At 41.2% G+C, this 22,675-nt stretch overlaps 1 protein-coding gene across 2 annotated transcripts; it reads left to right on the top strand.

Moving 5' to 3' along the window:
- Positions 1-22,675, top strand: KLHL20 (kelch like family member 20). 2 transcript variants are annotated; one of them, XM_086462434.1, is made up of 12 exons: positions 1-38; positions 7,435-8,008; positions 12,372-12,530; positions 13,696-13,790; positions 15,000-15,115; positions 15,496-15,679; positions 16,850-16,993; positions 17,207-17,340; positions 17,940-18,148; positions 19,790-19,896; positions 22,001-22,081; positions 22,166-22,675. In XM_086462434.1, the coding sequence occupies exons 1-12, from the start codon at positions 16-18 to the stop codon at positions 22,194-22,196; spliced, it is 1,857 nt and encodes a 618-aa protein (XP_086318560.1). In that variant the 5' UTR covers positions 1-15; the 3' UTR covers positions 22,197-22,675. The 2 variants fall into 2 exon arrangements, with proteins under 2 accessions (XP_086318560.1, XP_086318559.1); XM_086462433.1 differs by lacking the exon at positions 1-38 and having other exon boundaries at positions 7,403-8,008.

Here is a 22,675-nt window from a genome sequence, read left to right as displayed (position 1 = left end):
TTCTCTTCACGGTGCATGGACGGAAAGCCAATGCGCAGGTAAGATATGAAAAACAATTGTCCTTCTCTTATCCAAATGCGATAAATTATGTGAGTTGCTTTCCTAAATGCCTAGACCATAAAATGTTGTTTGGTTTTGCTTTTATTAAAGGCTAGGAGAATTAGAATATAAAACATTCATCTTTAGTCCTTACTGAAATAGATTTAGTTTTCAGTATTTACAAGACCAGCTGTCTTTCAATGAATATGCTGTTAGGAAGACTACAGAAGACAGGTTATAATTCTCTACTCCCCCATTTACTCTCATATTTAAAATCCAGTATTTAATTACTTAGGTATTCAAATTGTGTGAAATAAACTGCCTGGGAATAAATCGAAGCTTGATTTCTAAGGGGCATTATTTTTCCCTAAACTAAAGGAGTTTAGTCCCTTTGATGGGGTGAGGTCTTGGGTGAAAAGGAGATTTCCTTTTCTAATTACGAATGCCAGCTGCCTCAGTTCTAATGAGCTGAAGATGCAGCTGAAGTTTAATTCAGGGAAGTTCTTGCTGTGGTTATGTTAGAAAGATTATCTGTTATATAGAGAAAAAAATGTCACAGTAAATCAGCACAATGACAGGTTGGCAAACAGGATTCTGTGCTAGTTCTAGTTTCTTTTTGCTATCCAGTGGCAGTCTCAACAGATACAGTTCTGTATGTAATATGGATATATATAATATATAGAAAATATATTGGAAATATATGTAATGTAAACATTATATATATTATTTTATCTTTAAGAATATAATTATATATAATATTTTCTATGTTAATAACACTACATTATTCTGTGTGTATGTAAACAGCAAGTATAATTCTGTATGTGATACAGGCTGTGTGGAAGCAAAGTTTCCTGAAGTTCTACACCTCTAAATGAAGTGAACTCATGCAAATTGCTTAGTCAGCCTGCATTCTTTAGGATGTTGAAAGTAGGGAAACTTTATTATAGATAGTTGGGTAAACAGTCATGTAAGAAAAGGCAAGGAGTTTGAACGATGGATTAATATGTAGAGTATTTCTAGCTACAGCATTTGCAGAAACCATTAGCCTGGGTTTTGTGTTGTGGAAGGAGGTAAGAAGTAAGTAGTTGTTTAAACCCTTGAAGAGTGGCACTACGTTATTTAATTAAATGAACCCCTCAAGCACAACAAAAAAAGACTGTACTGCTGCTTCAATTAAGCTAATGAGTAAACCTTGGGACATGGTATGGGCTTCACTGGGGCTGTGCATTGTTGAGTGTTTTTGCCAAGATAAGAAATATGGTTTAGACAATGAGGAGCTGTATGTGACTCCTACAGTGAGTTCCTTTTTCTCCAAGACAGATTAAGTAGCAGATGAGCTTTCTTCCATCTTAGTCTTCTGTAGCTGAGATTGGTTAAATCTTAACCAATGTAAAACCACAGCTTTTCAGGTTCTTATGTTGTTTTTGTCTCAAATGTCTCAAAATGTTTTTGCAAAATGACATAAAATTGCTGACTAGCTTGGCTTGTATTCTTATTTTCTCTCTACTTTATTTTTTGTGTTCCTAATGGAAAAATTGAGGTTCTGTATTTACGCTGTTTTCCGCATGCCATGTTGAGGCACGGAATGAAAGTGCTGAAGTTCATATGTTATGTGAGTTTGTGGCCTTGGACTTGCTATCATGGAAGTTCTGTCTACCACTCAGACTGGGTAGTTCTAGTGGTGGGCAACACCACAGGGCTTGAAGAAGTAGAGGTTTTCTGTTGTGGTGCTGATCTTGACACTTCAGGCTTTTTTTTTTTTTTGGATGAAGATGCAGACCAGACCTTTCAATACCTTTTGTTTTCCCTCCCTCTCTAGCAAGACAGGGTAGAGCATGGATAACATGTTTGATGTATTTACGTGGCTTTACTTCTGAAGTAAGCTTTCAGCTGATCTCTGTGAGTGAATGTATTGTATTGCTGCAGTCTAGCCTGACAAGCAAAGCTCTTGTCATGAGCTGTGGACTTAAGTTCTTGAATACGCTTGCATGTATTAAGGGCCTCTCTGTGGATTGTTAAAATTTCTGTTTGTTATTCTACTGCATGTCTTGGCAGAAAATGATAAAAGGTTCCTGGTTGGATTTCAGGCTCACAGATCTTCCTATGAAGTCCAGCTAAGCAGATGGCAGAGCACTTCCTTTTGTCCTTTTACTCAGGGCTCTGCAGCCATTTAACACCACATATGAGAATTCTGTTAGATACTGCAGGAAGGGGGAAGTGAGACTTGGTCAGTACTGCCTTAGTAAAAATGGTGAGTTGGTGTCAAATGTGTACAACGTTCAGAGGGTGGGAAGTACAATTTGAACAGAAAAGGAATTGAAGCTATTCCTGTCAAAATTATAGTAGAGAAAATACATTGATGTTCAAACAGGATTTATCTTGCATTAGAAATGAAGTGATAGTTGGGGCGGTCTATTCTTTCTTGTTGTCAGGAAAGGGCAAGAGAACATTGTTTTGCTGAAGGTAAAAGCAAGACAGAGGTGATCTCTCCAGTGACTGGCATAGTCCCACAGTACCCAAGCAAGCAGGGCAGAGCAGACCTGATGACCAGGGTCAGTCAAGAGTCTAGTACTCATCAGGCAAGTCTGTAGTGATGAGGAAGGGCTGAGGTCAAGCCAGGAAGCCAACTCAGCAGGTCAGTATCAGTGGGGAACACAGTCAGGTGCAGATGTGCCTTTAGCATAGCTCAGGCCAAGCACAAGGGCTTGAGCAGCTCCCAAGCAAAGCAGGGAGGCCCGTCCAGCTCTTTCCTGGCAGCCTGATCCCAGGTTACAGCAGTGCTGTATTTGAGCTGGCTTGAGCACCAGCAGCCAGATGCAGCGGAGGGGGAGAGGCTGCAGATCCTGATGGTGTGCTTAGGGCACTAGAGAAGTTAACTAATTGCTTGGACATAGCTCTTGCCCAAGACAAACTGCAAAAGGTTAAGGAAGGTTTTGGAAGACTCCAGTAACGACCTCATCTTTCAGAGTATGGACATCCTCATTCTTGGTGAAACTGAGCTTTCTGGGCTTGGTCACTGAAAATCAAACTGAACAATGCAAATAGGGACATACACACCAGATCCTTGCTGTTCTTTTAAGTAATGTAAAATAATGTTGCAGTCAAGTTTTCTGCTTACTTGCGTAACTCAGCCTCATTGAGAACATACACCTGAACCTTGCTGGCTAGGTAAGAAAAGGCATCAGTGGTATTTTTTACAATAAGCAGACTTTTAGCTGACTAATTCCTAGAGTGTTGATTGCCACAATAAAGCATTTCCGTTTACTTAGTTGGCAGTGTTGTGGTGATCACTTCTGATGCTGAAGGTATCACCTTTGGCTGGGCCAAATCAATGATTGTTGTTCTTAGCAGTTCTGTAATGAGCATAGGAAATATTTCATCTGTGTATGTGTTGAATTCAAAGCAAGGCATTGACAGAAATCACTACTGGTTTGGTGTGTTACTTTAATTTGCTACTGAAATTCACTAGAGCAATGTATGATTTTGGATTTCAGTAGATGTTTTCAGCCTGAGACTTGTTCTGTTTCATAGACCTTAGGTCAGCCTATTGATTTCTCCTGAACTGTGTTAAAGCTTGCTTGTAATCTCATGCTAAAACATACAATATCTTAAACAAAAAAATGCAGACCACTCAGACTTGAAAGTTAAGGAGCTCTATGACAGTATTGCAGAGAGTTTTAGATATATGTCATTAGATATTTTTTTGAACTTTGTAAGAAGCTGCTATGAGTTCTAAGGATGGATATCTCATGGATGCCTGTATTAATAAAATTTTGGGAACTGGCATAGCTGAATAAAATGGAGGCAGAGCAGCCTATTTATTTAGCTGACTTAGTGTTGCAGACTGCCTGCGTTCCCATTTGTACTTTTCAGCAGTGTGCTACAAAAACTGATCCTTTGTCAGCCCTTTCTTAATCCCATTGTATTTGCTGATTTCCCCAGCCCTGCATTTTGATGGAAGCTAATCCTAGAATATCTGCATAGCTGAGTGTGAATCTTTTATCCTTGCATACACATTTCCTCTCTGATTCCTCAACCCTTCTTAATCACCCTGAGTATTCAGGAGCAGCTCTTAGCTTTGCGTCTGTGTGGGGGGACGCAGCTAGCCTGCCGTGTAAGAATCAAGTGCTGCCTTCAGTCTTTCACACCTCTAAGCTACTGAGTCATCATTTCATTCTCTATGCATATATATGCATAATGCACACATAATACAGTTAAATTATTATCCTCGTGGAGACACATGGCATCAGATGCTGTCCTTTTAATTCACACTTATGTGCCTGTGTATGGCAGCAACCCACAGTGCTTCAAGCATCTGGTTTGATCCAGTATTGAAATTCCTAAGCCCATTGATCACTAGCTTCTGCGTTACCCAGAGGTAAGTTATGGATGAATCAGTAGTGCTGATTTGATTATTACCTTTTTTTTTTCCATCCATTCAATTTTCTTTAATCATTAACCAGCACTTTCTCTCCTGGAAGAAGGAGGCTGGACACAACGCATGCACTCAGAGAAATGCTGATGGGAACAATGCAGGAATGCCTCCAGTTCTTAATAACCAGACTCCTTTTCAGTTAGTTAATTTAAAGATGTGTTCAGCACAGTTTCATTTAGGCAGAGAAATCCTGTTCCGTTCTGGCTGGGAAGGACTAGGACTACTGCCTAAATCTGACCAACTAATCACATGGCATAAGATGGTCCACCCCGTTGCTCTGTGTCACCGAAGAGTCAGGGGTGGTGAGATTGATGAGGTACGCTGTATTCCTTGTGGCAACATAGCCTTAATCTAATCTTTTTGTACTTAGAATCTGTGCTAGTCTAAAAAGCTCTTAGAGATCTGGATTTTTTGTTTGAAGAATGCTTATTCTGTGCTTAGATGCTTTGATTGACAGCCTGGTCGATATAAACTGTCCAAAATTATTACAGTACCATGTGTCTTAATAGGGCTCTTATTTTTTCTTTTTTTTTCTCCCAGGGGTTGGTTTGACACACCTTGAAACCCCTAATGCACAGTAAAATCCATTTGACTTGCTTAGCAAGAGCTAGACTCTACAAGGGGGAGTTTTGTCACCACCTTTCTCCATCTCTTGGTAGAGGGATTAAATTACTTACCCTCTGGCCTTAGCTGCTAAGGACTATGAAAGTAAGCCAATTAGGTAAATGAATCTTTAGCCAAGGTTTCTTGGGGGTTTTTGTAGGGGTACCATTAAACTTAGTTTGTGTGTGCTGCTGTGAGGAGAGCTTAACTGCATTGTTTGTAAGGAACTTGGCAGAGCTTTGAAAATGGTTGTCAAACCCCACAAGGTGAATTTGGGTTGTGAGGGACAAGAGTGGGTGAGGGAGAGCAAGAGGCAGTATAACAGCAGAAGGATTTGTCAGAGGTGTCAGGAAAGGAGAATGGTGATGGATATAAAAAAGGTGGAGTAGGGATAAAAAACCAAGGCATTTAAGGTGCAGAGGCTGAACAAGAGCAAGCGGCAAAACCCTGAGGGGAGACCCAGCTGGATCTGTGTAACTAAGATATGAGGAAGAGGTAATGGTCTGAAACATCTGAATATCATGATCTAGGAGAGGGTGTGGGGGGGAATGGGAAAGCAGGCTAAGATGCAAGTGAATTATTTGAGCTGCTGCAAAGAGACTGGTTTCCCTGTGGTTAGAAAGTGCAGTTGACATAATAATGAGAGGAAACGACGTGAGGGTTTTTTCCTAATTTTTCTGTCAAGCATGCTACAACATGACCATGCATACATTGAGCAATGGCAAAGCAAAGTTAGTTTTCTTTTCCACTCTTAATATGAACAAAGTGAGGTAGTGACAGCTCACAAATGCCAGTGTACCAGAGAAGCTGGTAGTGGATAGCATGTATTGGGTCTTTCAGTGTATCTCCAACAGCCAGTGCACTCACTGGATGATTCGTAACCATGAGTACTCTGATACTTGCGCAGTGTGCTTTAATTGCTCCAAGTGATGGTTTTCCTTTGAAGTGGGAAGAGGCAATAGCTTCCTATATTTTCTTGTATTTTCAAGGTGATTGATATGTCACTGGTGCTAATGCATCTTTTTTAATAATTGTGCGTATGATATGTGGCAGAAATTTACATATGCTGGGAACATGAAACGTGCACTAATCTGCTTATTTAATCTGATTGTTGAAAGTAGAGTTGGGTTTAATTCTTCTTATTTAGAGCTGATTTCAGTCATAACATGATAGTGATGCCTGGGGTGTAGGCAGACGTCTCTGCAAAGTGAAGTATGAGATGTGTTGTCTTGATTCTTCGCTGCAGAAGGGCTCGGGGCAATACTGCATTCGTGTTCTCTCAGGTTAGTAGCATACAAGGTGTGAAGTGTGATCTGTCAGTGTTGTTGTGCTGCCGTGCAGAGGCATATTGCACTTAAGCCATGGCAGAGCTGACATCTGATCAGGGATGTTAAGGATAAAGGAAAGGTACCTGAAGTTTGTGAAGAAGGACAGCAGATAGCTAGAACATTGCACGCGGAACTGGGAAGGTAGTTTTTCCTACTCTGTGCCAGAAGCTTGGTTTATATATTCTCAAGTGGTTACTCATCTCTAAAATCACAATCTTGACTTTTTCTTCCTTTTTTGGAAGGCCAGTAGTTGTGGATACTTTGTTTTGCCTTTTTCCTGATTGGTCTGATAATCCAGATTGCTTTATGCAGTTCTTAGTCTGCCATTTTTGGGAAAGATTAACCTTCTTTTGAAACGTGTCAGGGAAGGTGGATTGAGTCAGAAGCCTCCGAAATTAAAAAAAAAAAACCTGTAGAGATTATGATTAAGTGGATATTCTGTGAACCTGAAAGGTACTCATGGTAAGCTGCAGGCCATTTTAAGTTACTGGTCTGTGTGACAGTTTAGTGTGTTCAGATATCACACTGATGAGTGACCCTATCAAAAATGTAGGTAGAAGAACAGGGAAGTTTGGTGAAATAATGCAGCCGAAGTTCTTTGCAGTGTAAATCCATCTCTCTCTGTCAAAGAAAACTCAAGGGACAATGGGCAAGTCAGCTAATCTTCTGTGATTTGAGTCACACTCTGTGAAATGGGATAATGCTTCTCTACCACACAAGGGTATTATGAGATTCAGTTAATAAATATGTACATGCAGTTGGATATTACAGCTGTGTGTCATAGAAAGCATATAAAAATAGGTATAGATGTAAGCCTGTTGCAAGTTGGCATTTGTTTACTTCTAGGTCCGCTTTGGTTTGAGATGGATTCCTCTTTCATGTGATCACGAGCTTGTTTCCACGTTCCAGTGTGGAGCTACAGGACTGCTGGCTTTGCACTCGTAATCAGTGCGAGCCGTACAGCTTTGGCTGACAGTTGGTCGTAGATTAGTTAATGATGGTCCTGTCTTATGACTTCCTCCACTGCAGGTGTACCAGTACTCGACCAGGAGAGACCGGAATGGATGTGACTAGCCGTTGCACACTCGGAGATCCTAATAAACTGCCAGAAGGGGTGCCGCAGCCTGCTCGCATGCCCTACATCTCTGACAAGCACCCTCGACAAACTTTGGAAGTCATCAACCTTCTCCGGAAGCACCGGGAGTTGTGCGATGTGGTGCTAGTAGTTGGTGCGAAGAAGATCTATGCCCACAGGGTGATTCTGTCAGCCTGCAGCCCTTACTTCCGAGCCATGTTCACTGGGGAGCTGGCAGAGTCTCGGCAGACAGAAGTGGTGATCAGAGACATAGACGAAAGAGCGATGGAACTGCTGATTGACTTTGCATACACCTCTCAGATCACTGTGGAAGAGGGAAATGTCCAGACCTTGTTGCCAGCTGCTTGCCTTCTCCAGCTGGCTGAGATCCAGGAGGCCTGCTGTGAGTTCCTTAAGAGGCAGTTGGACCCTTCCAATTGCCTGGGCATCCGAGCTTTTGCTGACACTCACTCATGCCGTGAACTGCTGAGGATTGCTGACAAGTTCACACAGCATAACTTCCAGGAGGTAAGAAGCTCATGTGCTGGAGTCATGGTGTAAAATGTGCGAATGTGTCCTGCGAGAGCTTTGAGCAACTCTCATTTTGTGTTTCTTTCCAAGTCCTGCCTTTATATCTGCTGTGTGCCCTAATAGTGATGGGTGCCAGCAGTTAGGTGGGGAAGAAAGCGGGAAGAGGTACTTATAGGACTGTGTGGTTTGTGTATGATCCGTAGCACTGCTTGTTCTCTTAAAGTTGTGTTGCAAGTGCTACGTGGAAGGCAAAGTTGCGGGTATAGTTGGAATTTTGCATTGAATCTGATGTGGCTACACAATGGTGTGATGTTCCACTCCCCTTTCAGAAATGTTCTGGATTCTGCGTTATTGGAGGGGAGACAGGTTTTAGAGTAAGGACAATATATTGATAGAATCAAAAAAATTGATGTTGAGTTTAGGGGTTGGAAAAGTGGGTATGGGGGAGCATACAGCTGCCTCAGTGGAGTCTTCAACTCCCTTGCTATATCCAGAAGTAGAGTTTTGCATCTATCTTCAGCAGAAGTTGTTTGAAAGTAATTCAAATGTGTAACTTTGTAGGTGACCTCTGTAAACTCAAGTCTCTCTTCCTCTGTTAATTCTGCCTAGATTTTTTTTTTTTTTTGGGGGGGGGGGGGGCGGGAATTTGCTAGCATCTGGTTCAGAGAAGGATCAGCATAATAATTAAAGATTCTGTGAGCAATAGTCTGAGAAGAGTGGGTCTTTACTTAACTATTACAGCCAGATACAGAAAGGAGTCCAGCACTTTTAAGTGGTGTCTTTCCTGAGCCCTGGTTGGAAGGGCAACAATTTGCTTATGTTTTGGAGCAGCTACTCTCTGTGAGTTTGCTCAGTGTGAAGGTCTGTTCCCCTGCTGGAGAGATTTGTCTCTTACTTCCAGAAACCACACTCTTCCATCCTTTGTAACAGGTAGCCTGCTGGAGAGAAATCTCCTCTTTCCACCTGCTTCACAAGTAGATCCTTTCCAAGGGGAGAAACTCCAGTATTGACTCCTGATGCTAATGTAGTTTGCCCAGAGAAACAGCAGTATGTAAGTGTTGTGATGCAGCTTGCTGACTTTTTTTTTTTTTCCTGCAGGAAACAGATTGGATTATATTAATTTCAGTCAGGTAGTACTTAAGAAAAATATGACTAGAAACAAACATTGTTGAACTTGATTGTTGGACACACTGAAGACAGAACTTGGCATCTAACTGTACACACAGGACATCAGTTTACTCTACAAGTTGCAATTCAATACATATTTCCTAATCATAAAGACTAGAAAATAAGATTTGCTGTTTAAGATGAGAGCTTGTTTTTTGTAGAACTTCATGATTTCTCAAGAGCCCTATGTTTGAGCTGGCTATTTCATATGCTCTGTGCTTGCTCTGCATTTCTTCTGCATTTTTTTTTTTTTAGAGCAAGATGGTAAACAGATGGTCGTTTATTTTCAGTGCTTGGTCATTTTAATGGTTAGATCTCTGCTCTTCTTACTTTTACAGGGATAGGACATGCTTACAAGCCTCTAAATAGCTTTTTAACAGGATAACAGCTTTGTTTTAAAATGTTTTAGCACTAATACGTGCAGCTGGCTGTTAAGAGCTGCTTGCTATGGGGTTCTTTTCTTTTGCAGTCCCTTGAAGACAAGAAGTCCCTTCCTGTCTTCCTTATCCCCGTTAACACAAAGGCAAAAATTTTTGACTCAAGAAAGCACTCCTCAAAGACAATGCAAATTATAATTGATGTAACTGAATTGTGGCCTCTGGAAAACAATTGCTTAGATTAGAGAACTATTTCTTTGTCCTGGGCAGGTTTTGGTGTCCCTTTCAGTGCCCTGGGAGTTTTGCAGCTCTTCAGCCTTAAAGATCACTTTATCTTCCACTGTTTCTCTGCAGTCAATCTTAGTGGTGCTGTTTGTTGGGACTGTATTCTGTTCTGCCGTTATTTTCCATCTGGAGTGTGGGCTGGTAGTCCCTGATGAAAGCCAATGACTTGCCTACTTGATCAGCCTCTGCTATGGAGGCTGAGGACTGATAAAAAAAAATGTGTCTTCCTCTGCAGAGACTGTATGGTGGTCATTCCTCCAAGCTGGCAAAAAGAAATGTGAGATGGGGATTTCCTAAATGGCAGTGTAAAGTGTTAAGCACTAGGCATCAGGCCAACCCATGCAGTTACTTTGAATGCAGTTTGAATTGCTTCATGTCTTCTGCTGTGCTAACTTCTAGTCCTGTTAAATTTTGCGTATTGCTGCATTACATCATTAACTTCTTGGAAAATATTTTTCCAGGTTTTCCATTCCCCTCAATTTAATTTGTTGCCTAAAACCCCTAGTGAATCTGGTGCATGTAATGTGAAATGGTTCTGTTAACAACTTTCTGCTGTACAAGAACAGCTTTCGTATTTTTTTGTTTGGTCTGACATCTGTGTGAAGGGGAAAAAATATACTTAAGAATGAACAACTTGTACTTTGTATTAACAAAATTTGCACTCCATATTGTATACTCTGACATTTATTCTGTCTGTGAAAGCAGTAATGCATATGAATACTGTAGGGGAAATGAAGCCCATCCTATTCTTGTTTAGTAAGCAAGTCAGTCAAATAGACCATTAATATTAGTCAGGTAATTATTAGTGTCCTGGTATTTAAGCTAAAATAAGCCAAAGCATTTTAAATCATTATTTGTTTTACTGTGTAAACTAACAAGTTGCATAGTAGTAATAACTTGGCTTGCAGAAGTGCTTCCAGTACTTGGACTTTTGTGAGGCCGTTGGTGCTGGGTTTCCTGAGGGTGGAAGGGAGAGGCTGGATAACCATCCTTAACTCACAAATTTCCAGAGCCTCTGTTTTCAGAGTCTGAGGCTGCATTCACAAACTGTTGGGGTAAAGTTTAGACATAAGCTAGTCTGTGTAGGAGGGAGGGAGACTATGGAAAAATACTGATAAAAGATCTTTAATAACTAACTCAGATCTTACTCTAAGGCTGAAGAAGTGTGTGAGCTAACCTTATTGTGGCTTTTACTGACCCTGAAAACCCACAGGATCCAAGAACAAAGTCTGATAACTGATCTCATTGTCTGTCATTCTTTTTTAACAATTTTTTCTGTTGTCAGTAACTTGGCAATTTTTGCATATTTGTTCACTGCTCTTAAGTAATTTCTTTAGGTAATGAAAAGGACTGCATAGCTGACTGCCGTTGAGATGATCGTGTCAAAGAATGTATTTTTTCTTTATGCTGCAAATCATAAAATAAGTCGTGTAATTCTAATGTGGTTGCAAATTGTAAGGACAAGCCAATATTCAGTTATTTTTGTCACTGAACCTCTTGGAGATTACAAGCTACAGACTGGAAATGCTTGTAGGGAAGCCAAGCTGGCAGTTGTTTAATCAAACTGTTTATGTATTAAAAAAAAAAAAAAAAAATTTTGATTCCTGCATCTTTCCCATCTACTTGATATCTGTGCAGAAGACGTGGTTTTGCATGAGCTCTGTAACCTCTCAAGGCAGTCACAGACTGACTCGTGTGTTGCGTGAGCAGTCCTCCGGTGGCAGCTAAAGCCTCCTGAGAAACTCGGTCGCTATCTTGGGTAGTGAAGGAATTAGCGTGTTTGCAGATTGTCAATGGCTTGAATTTCACAAGAGATCAGTCCTTAGGTCCTTAAGAGGCTCTGGTTCCCTCTTAAGTCCATCTGGACTTGTGTTTACTCTATGTATATATTTAGAGCGAACGAAAGAAGCAGGATCAAATGAGTCCATCACCCTCTCCTGAAATATTTTCTGTTCTGCCAGAAATGGGCATTCAGGAAGACTTCACATGTTCTCTACAATGCCTCTGGTAACTTGTTTCTCAGACTCTTTATTTTTGTGCTCTGTTTTGGATTTCGTGTGAATAGAGCTTCTCTATTCCGATACTGCTTTTCAGTCACATATTTATCACCTATGCAACAGTTTTATTTCTGCTTTATATAATAGGCAGGGCAAGCAAGGAGACTGATTTTAAAGGGCTTTGTTTTTCCTAAATTTTGAAACTTGATCAGTGTGTTCTGTGATTTAACCCTTTTAAAGTGTCCTACAAAAACTTTATGTAAAATTCCCTTTCATTTGCATCCCCATCTGAAAGTATCTTTATTGAGTTGCTAGGGTCTGCATTTTACTCTGTGCAGCAATCCCTCTGTGTGTGTTGGTGTCAAAACTGATGGATATTGGGTACTTTACTGGATCAGTCCATTAGACTCTAATTCAAGTGGACTGTGTCCCCTTTGGAGTTGCACTGAAGTGCTGGAGTGGTGAATGGCTCTGGTGCTTTGGCCACTGTCCTTACTTTTTTGTTTGTTTTTTGTTTCCTTTCCATTTAACAAGGTAATGGAGAGTGAGGAGTTCATGCTGCTTCCTGCCAACCAGCTCATAGACATTATATCCAGTGATGAGTTAAATGTTCGCAGTGAAGAGCAGGTGTTCAATGCAGTGATGGCCTGGGTGAAATACAGCATTCAGGAAAGAAGACCCCAGCTGCCACAGGTAACCTTGAGCACAGTGACATTCGAGACCGCTTTATCCAGGAAGAGTAGTGAGGGCTGATACGGCGGTGCCACAGCAGTGTCACAGTTCTGAATGTGAGCAAAGCCAGAGCAATTCTCTCTGACTTCACCTGTGTTAGGTGGCTTGCACTTTCCCTTCATCTGGGCTGGAAGGTGCGCTCTCTAGAGCCTTCAATAGGGGCTTTGTTGAATTGTTTCCAGGTAGGACTTGCCAAACTAGATCACTCCAGTAGTCTGTCCAGACAAACCTGCGTGCATTGCTTTGAGTGTTACATAAAAACCATAGTAGATAAGGAGGAAGAAAAAAAAGCTTCTCTTCATTTGCAGCATATCTTTAAGTTCTGCTGTTTGATTTATGCCTCAGCCCTCACGATCTTATGCTGGAGCTTGTCAAAACGGTTTTGTTGAAATGTGATACTTCATCTAAGCCAAGGCATTTCAGAGAGAAGTACCCATTCTGACAAAGCTGTCAGCTGGAAAGCCTCTGAAGTCTCAGGCTTTCTGATCAAAAGAAGTGAGAGTCTGCTTGCCTCGGTGTTTCTGCTTTGGAAATAGGTGTTAAATGCAACTTTATTTAATGGAAAGCTTTTGAAAATTGTTTTGAATAAACAAACCAAACCAGAAAAACCTGCTGTTCTCAAGGTAGTTCTTAATGCTATTATAACCCTTTGCTTTTTTTAGGCCCCTCTGTCTGTACCTGCTTGCACCTCTAAATTCTAAGCCGTTGTGAAAGGCGTGTTATTTGTTATTGTTTGTTTACTGCACAATACCACTCACATTCAAGAGACCTAAATGGTTGATAAAACTTCTTAACTCGTGTTTCAGGCAGGTGTATTGACATCTGTAACTTTGTAAAGGTTTTCAGTTGTGACCTTGTTTTCAGCTGTTAATCAATCCAGTGTATTGTGCCCTTTCAAAGACTGATTTTCTGCTGGTTATCTAAATTGGTGTGTAGAAAAGGCAGAGGTAAGATGAGCTGCATTTAACTAAAATGCCGGGGTTTGGATGTGTAAACGACTGTGCATGTTTCCCAGAGTAATTATTAACTCTATCAAAATTTGTTAGCCACTATTGTTTCCCATTTGCCGCCTTGCATCTCTGCAGCTATACGTGGTTTACCATGTATGTTCTGTTTTGTGTTTTAGGTCCTGCAGCATGTCCGTCTACCGCTGCTGAGTCCCAAGTTTCTTGTGGGTACAGTGGGTTCTGATCCGCTTATTAAGAGCGATGAGGAATGCCGGTAAATCTCCTCACTGATTTACAGAATTGGATTTTGTTGTATTTACATCTGTTCTCTAAACTTGTGCTGATTTGCCAGTGGTAAATGAGTGATATCTCACAATTTTCTCTTTTTGCAACTGGGAGGAGGAGAGATGCAAGAGAAAGTGTTTTCTGTTTGCACAATAGTTAATCGTGTGCCCTGGAGGAGTCTTTGTTCTTTCAAGTTTTCAGTGAAATAGCAAACTTTGAGTGCGCAGTTTGAGTGTCGCTAAAATACCCTTCAGTATATTGTTCTCCATTTCACCCTTTTGTTTCTCTAGTCATGGCCTTTTGTTACAGCTTACCACTTGCATGGCATTCATGATCTCATTAGGACTTAAAGTAGTTTTTCTATGTAAAAAGTCTGCACTTTGATAACTGAATTGGACTCTGGGTTTAGAGTCTGCTATTTCCCACAATTCTAGTGCAGGGAAACTGTCATTTCTTCCTCTTACAGTGTGAGTCTCACCTTTCTGGTTCTACAGAGTTCTGTATCATTGATACAGCACACAATTTTTCTTGTACTTAATGTAAAAAAGTGTAGGGGATAGGCTAAACTGTTCTTTTCTGAATAAGCATTCATACTGGGGGAATTCCACATTTGTAGAGGGAAGGAGGACTTTTTTTTTTCTTTTTTGTTTTATTCAAGGGTTTGGAATATTAGGATTAGTCCAGGTGGCAAGTCATGAATGGATGGACAGTGTGAGCTGGCCAGAGCTGATGGAGAAAATATTCATCAGAAGGGTACTATCTCCATCTATTGGTCATGTGTGCGTATTATGTATTTGTGTGCTTTTCAACTGCTGTTTTGTTCCTAGACAAAACAACCGATTGTTAAAGTTTTAGCTTGAGGCAGACTGGGTTTTTCTTTTCTGCACAGTAAGCCTGACAAATCTCTTGTCATATTTTTTTTATCAGTCTTTGCATTAAGCAATATCTATTATTAACTCTGCCCAAATATTGATACTGGTCTACTGCTGTCACTGTGTAAATGACTTGTAAACAACTGATGAGTATTTAGGTGACAGTGTATGTTTTAACTAGAGCTATTCATGCACTTATGTGACTTGTGAATACATGAAGTGCATGACTGGTGCTGGCTGCTCTTGCTATCAGTATTGATTTGTACCTTCTCCTGAGACCGGTATTGAGTGAACTTTGGGGATTAATATTTTCCTGTGTTGCACAGGGATCTAGTGGATGAAGCCAAAAACTATCTGCTGTTGCCCCAAGAGCGGCCTCTGATGCAAGGACCAAGAACTAGACCACGCAAACCCATCCGCTGTGGAGAAGTGCTCTTTGCAGGTACACATAGCTCCTGCTGGCTTAGGTCGGGAGACTTGAGTATGGGTTTTCCGGTGGTAGTGTTCCCGCAAGGCCAGTCCTCACAATATATTTCTGTAGTGACATGTGCATTAATATTTGAGGGTTTGAGTTAACTTACAGTTTCTTATTTGTGTGATTGCTTTGGTGCTGCAAATGCCACAGTACTTCCAAACTTACATTAGTCCTCTTGAAAATCACGTTCTGTCTTCTAATTATAATCCTTAGAATAAGTAACTTGGAGATGAGGCTACTGAGTTAAGGCTGACGAAGTCCAGAGGAATTATTTCTACCAGGCCCACATACAGTACGTGAGCTCAGTGCATTATTATGACGCTGTTTCTTCTGTTTGGTCCCTGCAGTGGGGGGCTGGTGTAGTGGGGATGCAATTTCCAGTGTCGAGCGCTATGACCCTCAAACCAATGAGTGGCGGATGGTGGCTTCCATGAGCAAAAGACGCTGTGGTGTTGGTGTCAGTGTTCTGGATGATCTCCTCTATGCTGTGGGAGGCCATGATGGTTCCTCTTATCTCAACAGTGTAGAAAGGTAGGTCTCCGTAAGGCCAATATGCAAAATGTTAACTGAATATTTAAACCTGGGTGCAGCCTCTTAAAAATGAGTTCATTTTTCCAGCTGTGTTCTTGTTCCACTGAAAACCTGAAATTTGTTACGCATTATCTACATTTCCTCCTCCCTTGCATACCTCTTGAATATTGTGTTGGTTTACTGCTGAATTAGGACTTCATGCATTAACAGCTTGTGTCATGTTATCCTCAGCTTAATGAGACAGGACATAGCCTTGGTATAAGGCAGGCGTATATGGGAGATGGGTCTGGGTATAATTGATGAGAGATGATCCTGGTTAACCTTGTTTGCAATTGCTGGTTTGTTTTTAGCGTTGTTGAGGAAGCTGAGGTTACAGTAAGTATTTCTTAGATGTTGAGGGAAAGATCCTGGAATTTTATTGTGGAGTGGTAACTAGAGAATTAAGGAACCTTGGCACTTATACAGAAGAAGGAAAATGGGACAGTTTTAGACTGTGAAAGACTTAAGTCAAACAAGCTTTTCCAAGCTTTCTGTTTCTGGGAGCTGATATGGCAGTCCACATGTCTAAAAGCCACATGATTCAAGCACTCTTAGTACTGTAAATCTTGCCCTGTAACAAATCCAATAAGCTACACAAATATCTCCTTGCTCCTTGAGTCTCCCCTTCTTCCCACATACCTCCTTGCATACTTCAAGCATTGCAAATCATGGTCCTAGCCTTACATCTGCCATGTCCTGCACTTTTCTGCTATGTCTCTGGACTCCCAAGTCCATCTGGTTCCTTCATCTTTTATCTTGAAGTGCAGGTCCCAGTGCTGGCTGAGTTCTTGTGTGAACTGCAGAGAACATAAAGCAGAGTAACTCTGGCTGCTGCTCTTTGTATAGATGCAAGTTACCACATGTCAGCCAGTCCCTGGTAACCTGCTGTCTTATGAACCTGAACCTTTGATCTTCAGTTTGAATCATCTCAAGCTGCAGTTTGAACATCCCTGGAATAACATTTATTGGATGCATTATATCACTGCAGGGGTTTTATCCAACTTACAAATAAGCTGTGTTGCAGTTTAAGCTCAAGATAGGCAAATTTAACTGCCTTAGTAGTTCCCGAGCATGGGGGAGTCTGAAGCATACCTAGACAAGCAATTTGTGCTGTTTGATGTATTTTTCTAGGTATGATCCGAAGACCAATCAGTGGAGCAGTGATGTGGCTCCCACCAGCACCTGCAGGACCAGTGTTGGAGTAGCAGTTCTTGGAGGCTACCTCTATGCTGTGGGTGGCCAGGACGGTGTCTCTTGTCTCAACATTGTGGAAAGGTACTTTTTAATCAAAAAAAAAAAAAAAAAAAGTGGGGCACAGGGAGAAGAGGGTCTTTTAGAAGGTGCAGTTGATGCAGATGAGCTGGAGAGGAGATAAGTACTGTATGAATCTGATGGGGATTTTTGTTTGGAGAGAAAAAGGTCAGTCTTCCTGCCCCTGTGTAAAGATGTTGACACTTCACTAAGCTTCTGCATTTATTCTTTTGCCAGGTATGATCCCAAAGAAAACAAGTGGACTCGAGTGGCTTCCATGAGCACCAGGCGCCTGGGAGTTGCAGTGGCTGTGCTAGGGGGCTTCCTCTATGCTGTGGGAGGCTCTGATGGAACTTCTCCTCTCAATACTGGTATGCCTTTTGCTGTCCCTTAATTGCAGTCAGCACTTGTCATGGTCCTGTTTGTCCTTGGTGTTCCCAGACAGCTGTTGAATATCTTAGTGATCAGTTTGCAGTGTTTTTTCTTCTTTAAATATGATTTTTGCCATACAGTAATTAACTCTCCAGACTTGTGAGCCCCGATTACCTGTTTGTGTGTGTATTTTTTCTTTGGCAGTGTGTCCTGAATAGAATACTTTGATCATTTGCATAACAGTTGCAAGAGCATATTTTTTCCTGCAGTAGCCATTTTCTGCTGTAGGAAGGAAGGTGCCAAACGTAAAACTAATGCAAGATGGTAATGCAGGTCAGTTTGTAGCATTGCTGGCTCCCTCTGGAGTGAAGATGCTGAATGTGATTGACTGTGCAGGGCTGGAGACGGGAGAGATAATAGCAGGTGTTCTATAGAAGAAAAGCATCAGAGTGAGAGATAACAAACTGGTTCATCATATTTTTGTGTGGACATGGTAGCATCTTTACAGATTGAGCGATACTTTGGGTGCAGGTTCAAAAGTGCTAACCCCCCCTGCCTGCCAACCCTGTTGTCCAAAGATGTGTCGTTTCCTCTGCAGTGGAACGCTACAATCCCCAGGAGAACCGCTGGCACACAATTGCACCCATGGGGACAAGGAGGAAGCATCTGGGCTGTGCGGTATACCAAGACATGATATATGCTGTGGGGGGCAGAGACGATACGACAGAGCTCAGTAGCGCTGAGAGATACAACCCTCGAACAAACCAGTGGTCTCCTGTTGTGGCCATGACGTCCCGCCGGAGTGGAGTGAGTTTGGCTTGGTTTGCTTGTCTGTGTTATACATAATTGTGTGGGAGAGCACAGGGTAGAGTGCCATCTTGTGAAGTTTTTATCTTGCTTCCTCTGTACCTTCACCTCTCTTCTGTGAGGGGAAAGGTTTGCAAAAGGTCAGAGCTCTTTAGCGAGACTAGAGAATGATGTGGTAGTCAGGTCATGCCATGGACAGCTGTTTAACATGCCTGAGGATGGGGAAATGGAGTCATTTGAGGATCTTTTTTAATAGCTTTGGTCCCTTATATGGAGTCAGCTACTTAGGCCTGAAATGGAGGAGTTCTTTAGGTTTTTGCTTGGTGACATAGCCATACGTGGTATGAGATACTATTAGAGAACACTATCAAAATTAGTACCAGAGTCTCTTTGGATGAATTAGGAGTTGAATATACCTACTTGTGCAGAAGAGCGAGCTGGGAAACTGGGCAAGCAGTAGTGTTTAGATACAAACTTCCAGCAAAGTCTTTTCATTTCCTTAAGATGTGTGTGGGAGCAGGGTTTCTGGGCTTTTACTTGGTATGTTGCCTCTTTTCCTCGAATCCTGTGAATATGGGGAATGGCAGCATGTTCTCATTAACTGCTAATCTTCATGCTTTCTATAGACATGGAACAAAAGATTAACATAGTGTTTTAAGTAGTTATCGTGTTTGGGCAGATGTAAATGTTATGGATATTTATCACTGGATACTGGATTATATGGTAAAGAGTAGATTAATTCTGTCTGTATGTTAGTATTTCAGTGTCTGGTGAGGCAAGTATGAGTAAGAATTTGAGGAACTACTGGTTTTGGAGGCAGAGAATATGTATTTATTTCCATCCTCAAAGCATATAGCATGCTGTCCAATACTGTCCTTTTGAGTAACTGATTAGAAATTGACTTTTCATGAGCTGCTTCTATTTGGTTTCTGTAGAAATTGCTAAACGGATGCATCTGCAGCTGTCCTGAGTTTTCTGTCTTCCTCAAAGCCAAATCGAGGACCATCTTACGTTGTGTTCTTGCTGTCTTTTCTCCGTTATGCCATGAGATGTTTTCACTGGAAGTGATCTTCCTAAACCACAGAACTGTTTGAGATTTCAGTGATTTTGTGCTTTGGCAGAAAGGCAAAATAGAAAGGCTGGAGGCCAAGGTGCTTACAGATGGCCCAAGCCCCAGCCTGAGAGGAGCAGACTAGGGGCTTATATATGGTTCTCCTAGTTTAAGCAAGCATTCCAGGCTGTAGGCTGGCAGATATTCTGGTGCATGCACGTTACACTTAGTGAAGAATTTCAGACCAGGATATAGTTAAATTTTGGCTGATAAAAGCTTAGGTTCTCATTTATCTATTATCATTCAAGCAGTTCTAGTTCTTGTAGCTGTTAGTAAAGGGAGTCTTCTGCTTTTTATTTAAGAGATTCTGTATTCTGAGATATGTATTTAACTTTTCATGTCTTGTTATTTTTTAGGCTATTTTATTTGTCCTTTTCCTCCAACCAAAAAACCTCTGTTGCAGACTGCCTTTCACCAAATACGGTTATTAAATTTTTTATTAGTATTTTCATTTTAACCCTTCTTTTTAGGACCTGTCTTTTCAGGACATCCCAGCTAAATAGCTACAGTCTGTGATGATTGTTTTGCAGGTTGGCCTCGCTGTGGTGAATGGACAGCTGATGGCAGTGGGGGGTTTTGATGGCACAACATACTTGAAGACTATTGAAGTGTTTGATCCAGATGCCAACACATGGAGGTAACTATTAAGTTTGTGAAACAATCAAATTGTGATCTTCAGCTGTAGCTGCTGCCCCTACTGGAGCTGTCCCAGCCAAATTAGGAATGTGACATATGCCATAGTGAAGAACTTTTGTGTGGTAGCCAGCATAACGTTCACATTGTTTTGTTGGCTTGCGTAAAAATGTAAGAAAGAGAATCATGTTTTGAAAAAATATTCCAATATGCCATTTAACCACGGCATCCCTGTGTCTATGACTATGGGAGTGGTAGGCAGTTGAGAAACTTTTTTTTTTTGCAGATTTCTGCTTGAATTCCTGCCATTGACTCCATTTTAAGTAAAATGGGAGTGAGTTTTCCATAGTTTTACCCATCCATGCTTCATAATAGATTTAACCAACACTTAATGAATAAAGCCTCATTGCATTTTTGGCAGTAGGAAAATGGTGTATAGGTAGGTTATTGAGACCCAGAGAAAATAAAGGATTTAGTGGGCTTGTTTGGGTAGCAAGTAAAAGGTCATACCAAAACCTAGTTTGATTTTTAAGTGCTGCTTTTGAACATAACAAAAATGGACCACACTGAGAGAGATAAACACCTGTTTATTTTGGGCTGAGTATCTTCTGTTTCACAATAAAACTAAGCTTGCCGTTAGCAGAAGGAGCTCACAGTCATGATGTAGAATCCGGCCTACTCATTTTTTGCTTTCAGGCTGAGGCTCTGATTTCCAGATCCTTTTGGAGGAGCTGAAACAGAACACTTTGAGCATATGATGTTCTATCCCTTTAAATCTACAAGAGCAGTTAGAATATTTTAATCTGATTTACAAGCTGAGAGAAATAATATGAAGTTGCTGATCAAAACTGTGTACTGAGCAGAAAGGCTTCTTTTCCTATTTCTTTTCTAGTTGTAACTATACTTGAAAGCAATTGCCTGTGTGTTTATTCCCAAATCTAATCAGTATTAAATTTCAAGCTCCTATCTGTGTTTCTATATAGCGTCCATATACTATGCTGCTTTAGTAATCTGGCAAGGGTGGGAAATAGAAGGAAATTAATGTCCTTATTCCTTCCAGACTAGTAATACTAGTAGATTAACCCTTTCCCTGTGAGAGAAGCTGCTGTAAGTAGTGGAGGAGCTTCCCCTTGTTTGTTGAGTTATGGACACTGCCTTTTGAGCTACTGAGAAACCAGGTGATTAGAGTAATACCTGCTTCATATTCCCTAGCTGAATGGTGCCAGCTACTTCCAGTGACAGTAATAAGATGTCTAGAGTTAGGAGCTGCTGCCTGGGCTAGCACACACAGAAGTTTAGGAGGTTGTTCAGGGCACTAGCTTGTGGGGTTTTTATCCCACTGCATTCAATATAGCTGGTCAACGTCTGTGGTCTTCTCTTTCTTTTGTTTGCTGAACTTCTTGCTCTGTGAAGGGTATTTTTTATTTGTGTAGCCTGACAAAAAAATGCTTCTGATGCAATTTGGGTTTAACAAATTGCATTGGTAGGAGTTGTTTGAAGAACTTGCTTCTCCTGTTTCTGCCAGCAGACTTCAGTGGTCGCGGGTGGGGAGGGGGGAGTGTGCAGCTGAACCAAGTAGGATGCTGGAGTCTATAGGGATCAGATTTCCATGTGAAACGCAGGCACCATTTCAGTAACATATTTTGGAGAAACAGATGGTGCTTTGGATGTGTTATATCTTGGTTGGATCATCTGAATTTAGGGTATTAGAAATATAGAAGAAATTAGTTGAATTGTGAGTAGCAAACCTATTCTTGCTCTTGTGTTACCCAAAATATAGCCCAAGGTCAGCTACAGCCTACAAAGTTCTTTTCTATCTTGCACATTACCAGACAGGGAGAAAGCAAGTGATCACTTGAGTAACAGAAAACTGCAGTGTCAAAATGAGAAGCAGTTTCTGTTTTGAGAGAGAAAGGTAGGAGCAAATACAGCTGTTTACTTTGGAAGTGTGTAAGATGACTGCTACCTAACTTCTTACTTGTCATGGTCTGCTTTAATCAGATGTTACCAATGGTGTAATTGTGGTCACAGTGGCTGTTTCAGGCTTTCCTGTGGTAGCACCATGAAGGAGCTGAACCAGTGTGACCACTGAAACCTTGTCTCTGCAGGTTGTATGGTGGGATGAACTATCGGCGGCTGGGAGGAGGAGTAGGTGTTATCAAAATGACACACTGTGAATCCCATATATGGTAAGCATCAAGAGGGAGGGAGACCCCTTGGTTCTCATTCCTAGAAAAACTGAAGAGACTTGTTGACTCTGGACCTTTTTGCAGCTCTAGTATGCACGGTCTAGATCCAATGTAACACTTTGCCGGTGACTCTTTCTGTGGAATTATAAAAATGACTTCCGTGAGAGTGTGCCCAATGGGAGACCACATTGTCAGACTCCGGGGAACCACTGGACAAAAGTAGAAGTGTTGCTTATGTCTGTATTTTTTCTAAATAGTCTACATTTTTGAATAAACCAAACTGTAAAACTTACTGTAGCGTAAACAGCGCTGATGTAGAGACTACATGCTGTACTGGGAGTCTGGCAAGGAGAGGGGGTTTCCTGCTTTCCCTCCTGCTGTGTGAGCAGTGGATGTGGCAGCTGTGTGGCGGGTAAAAGAGGAAAGTGATACAGAAAACATTGCTTTTGCCTTATTTAGAGAGCTTCAAAAAAAGTACTTGACCTGCAAGGTGCCACCTTTGCACAGAAGCTTTTCTGTGCACAGAGTATATTTATTTTTTCATTTAATTTGTATCATGTATTTTCTTTGTATTGATCACAGCGATAATTCCAG

The sequence above is a fragment of the Leptosomus discolor genome, chromosome 3 (assembly GCF_034619465.1).
Source record: "Leptosomus discolor isolate bLepDis1 chromosome 3, bLepDis1.hap2, whole genome shotgun sequence".
Classification (NCBI taxonomy): domain Eukaryota; kingdom Metazoa; phylum Chordata; class Aves; order Leptosomiformes; family Leptosomidae; genus Leptosomus; species Leptosomus discolor.
This window is presented reverse-complemented; position numbering and strand designations above follow the sequence as displayed.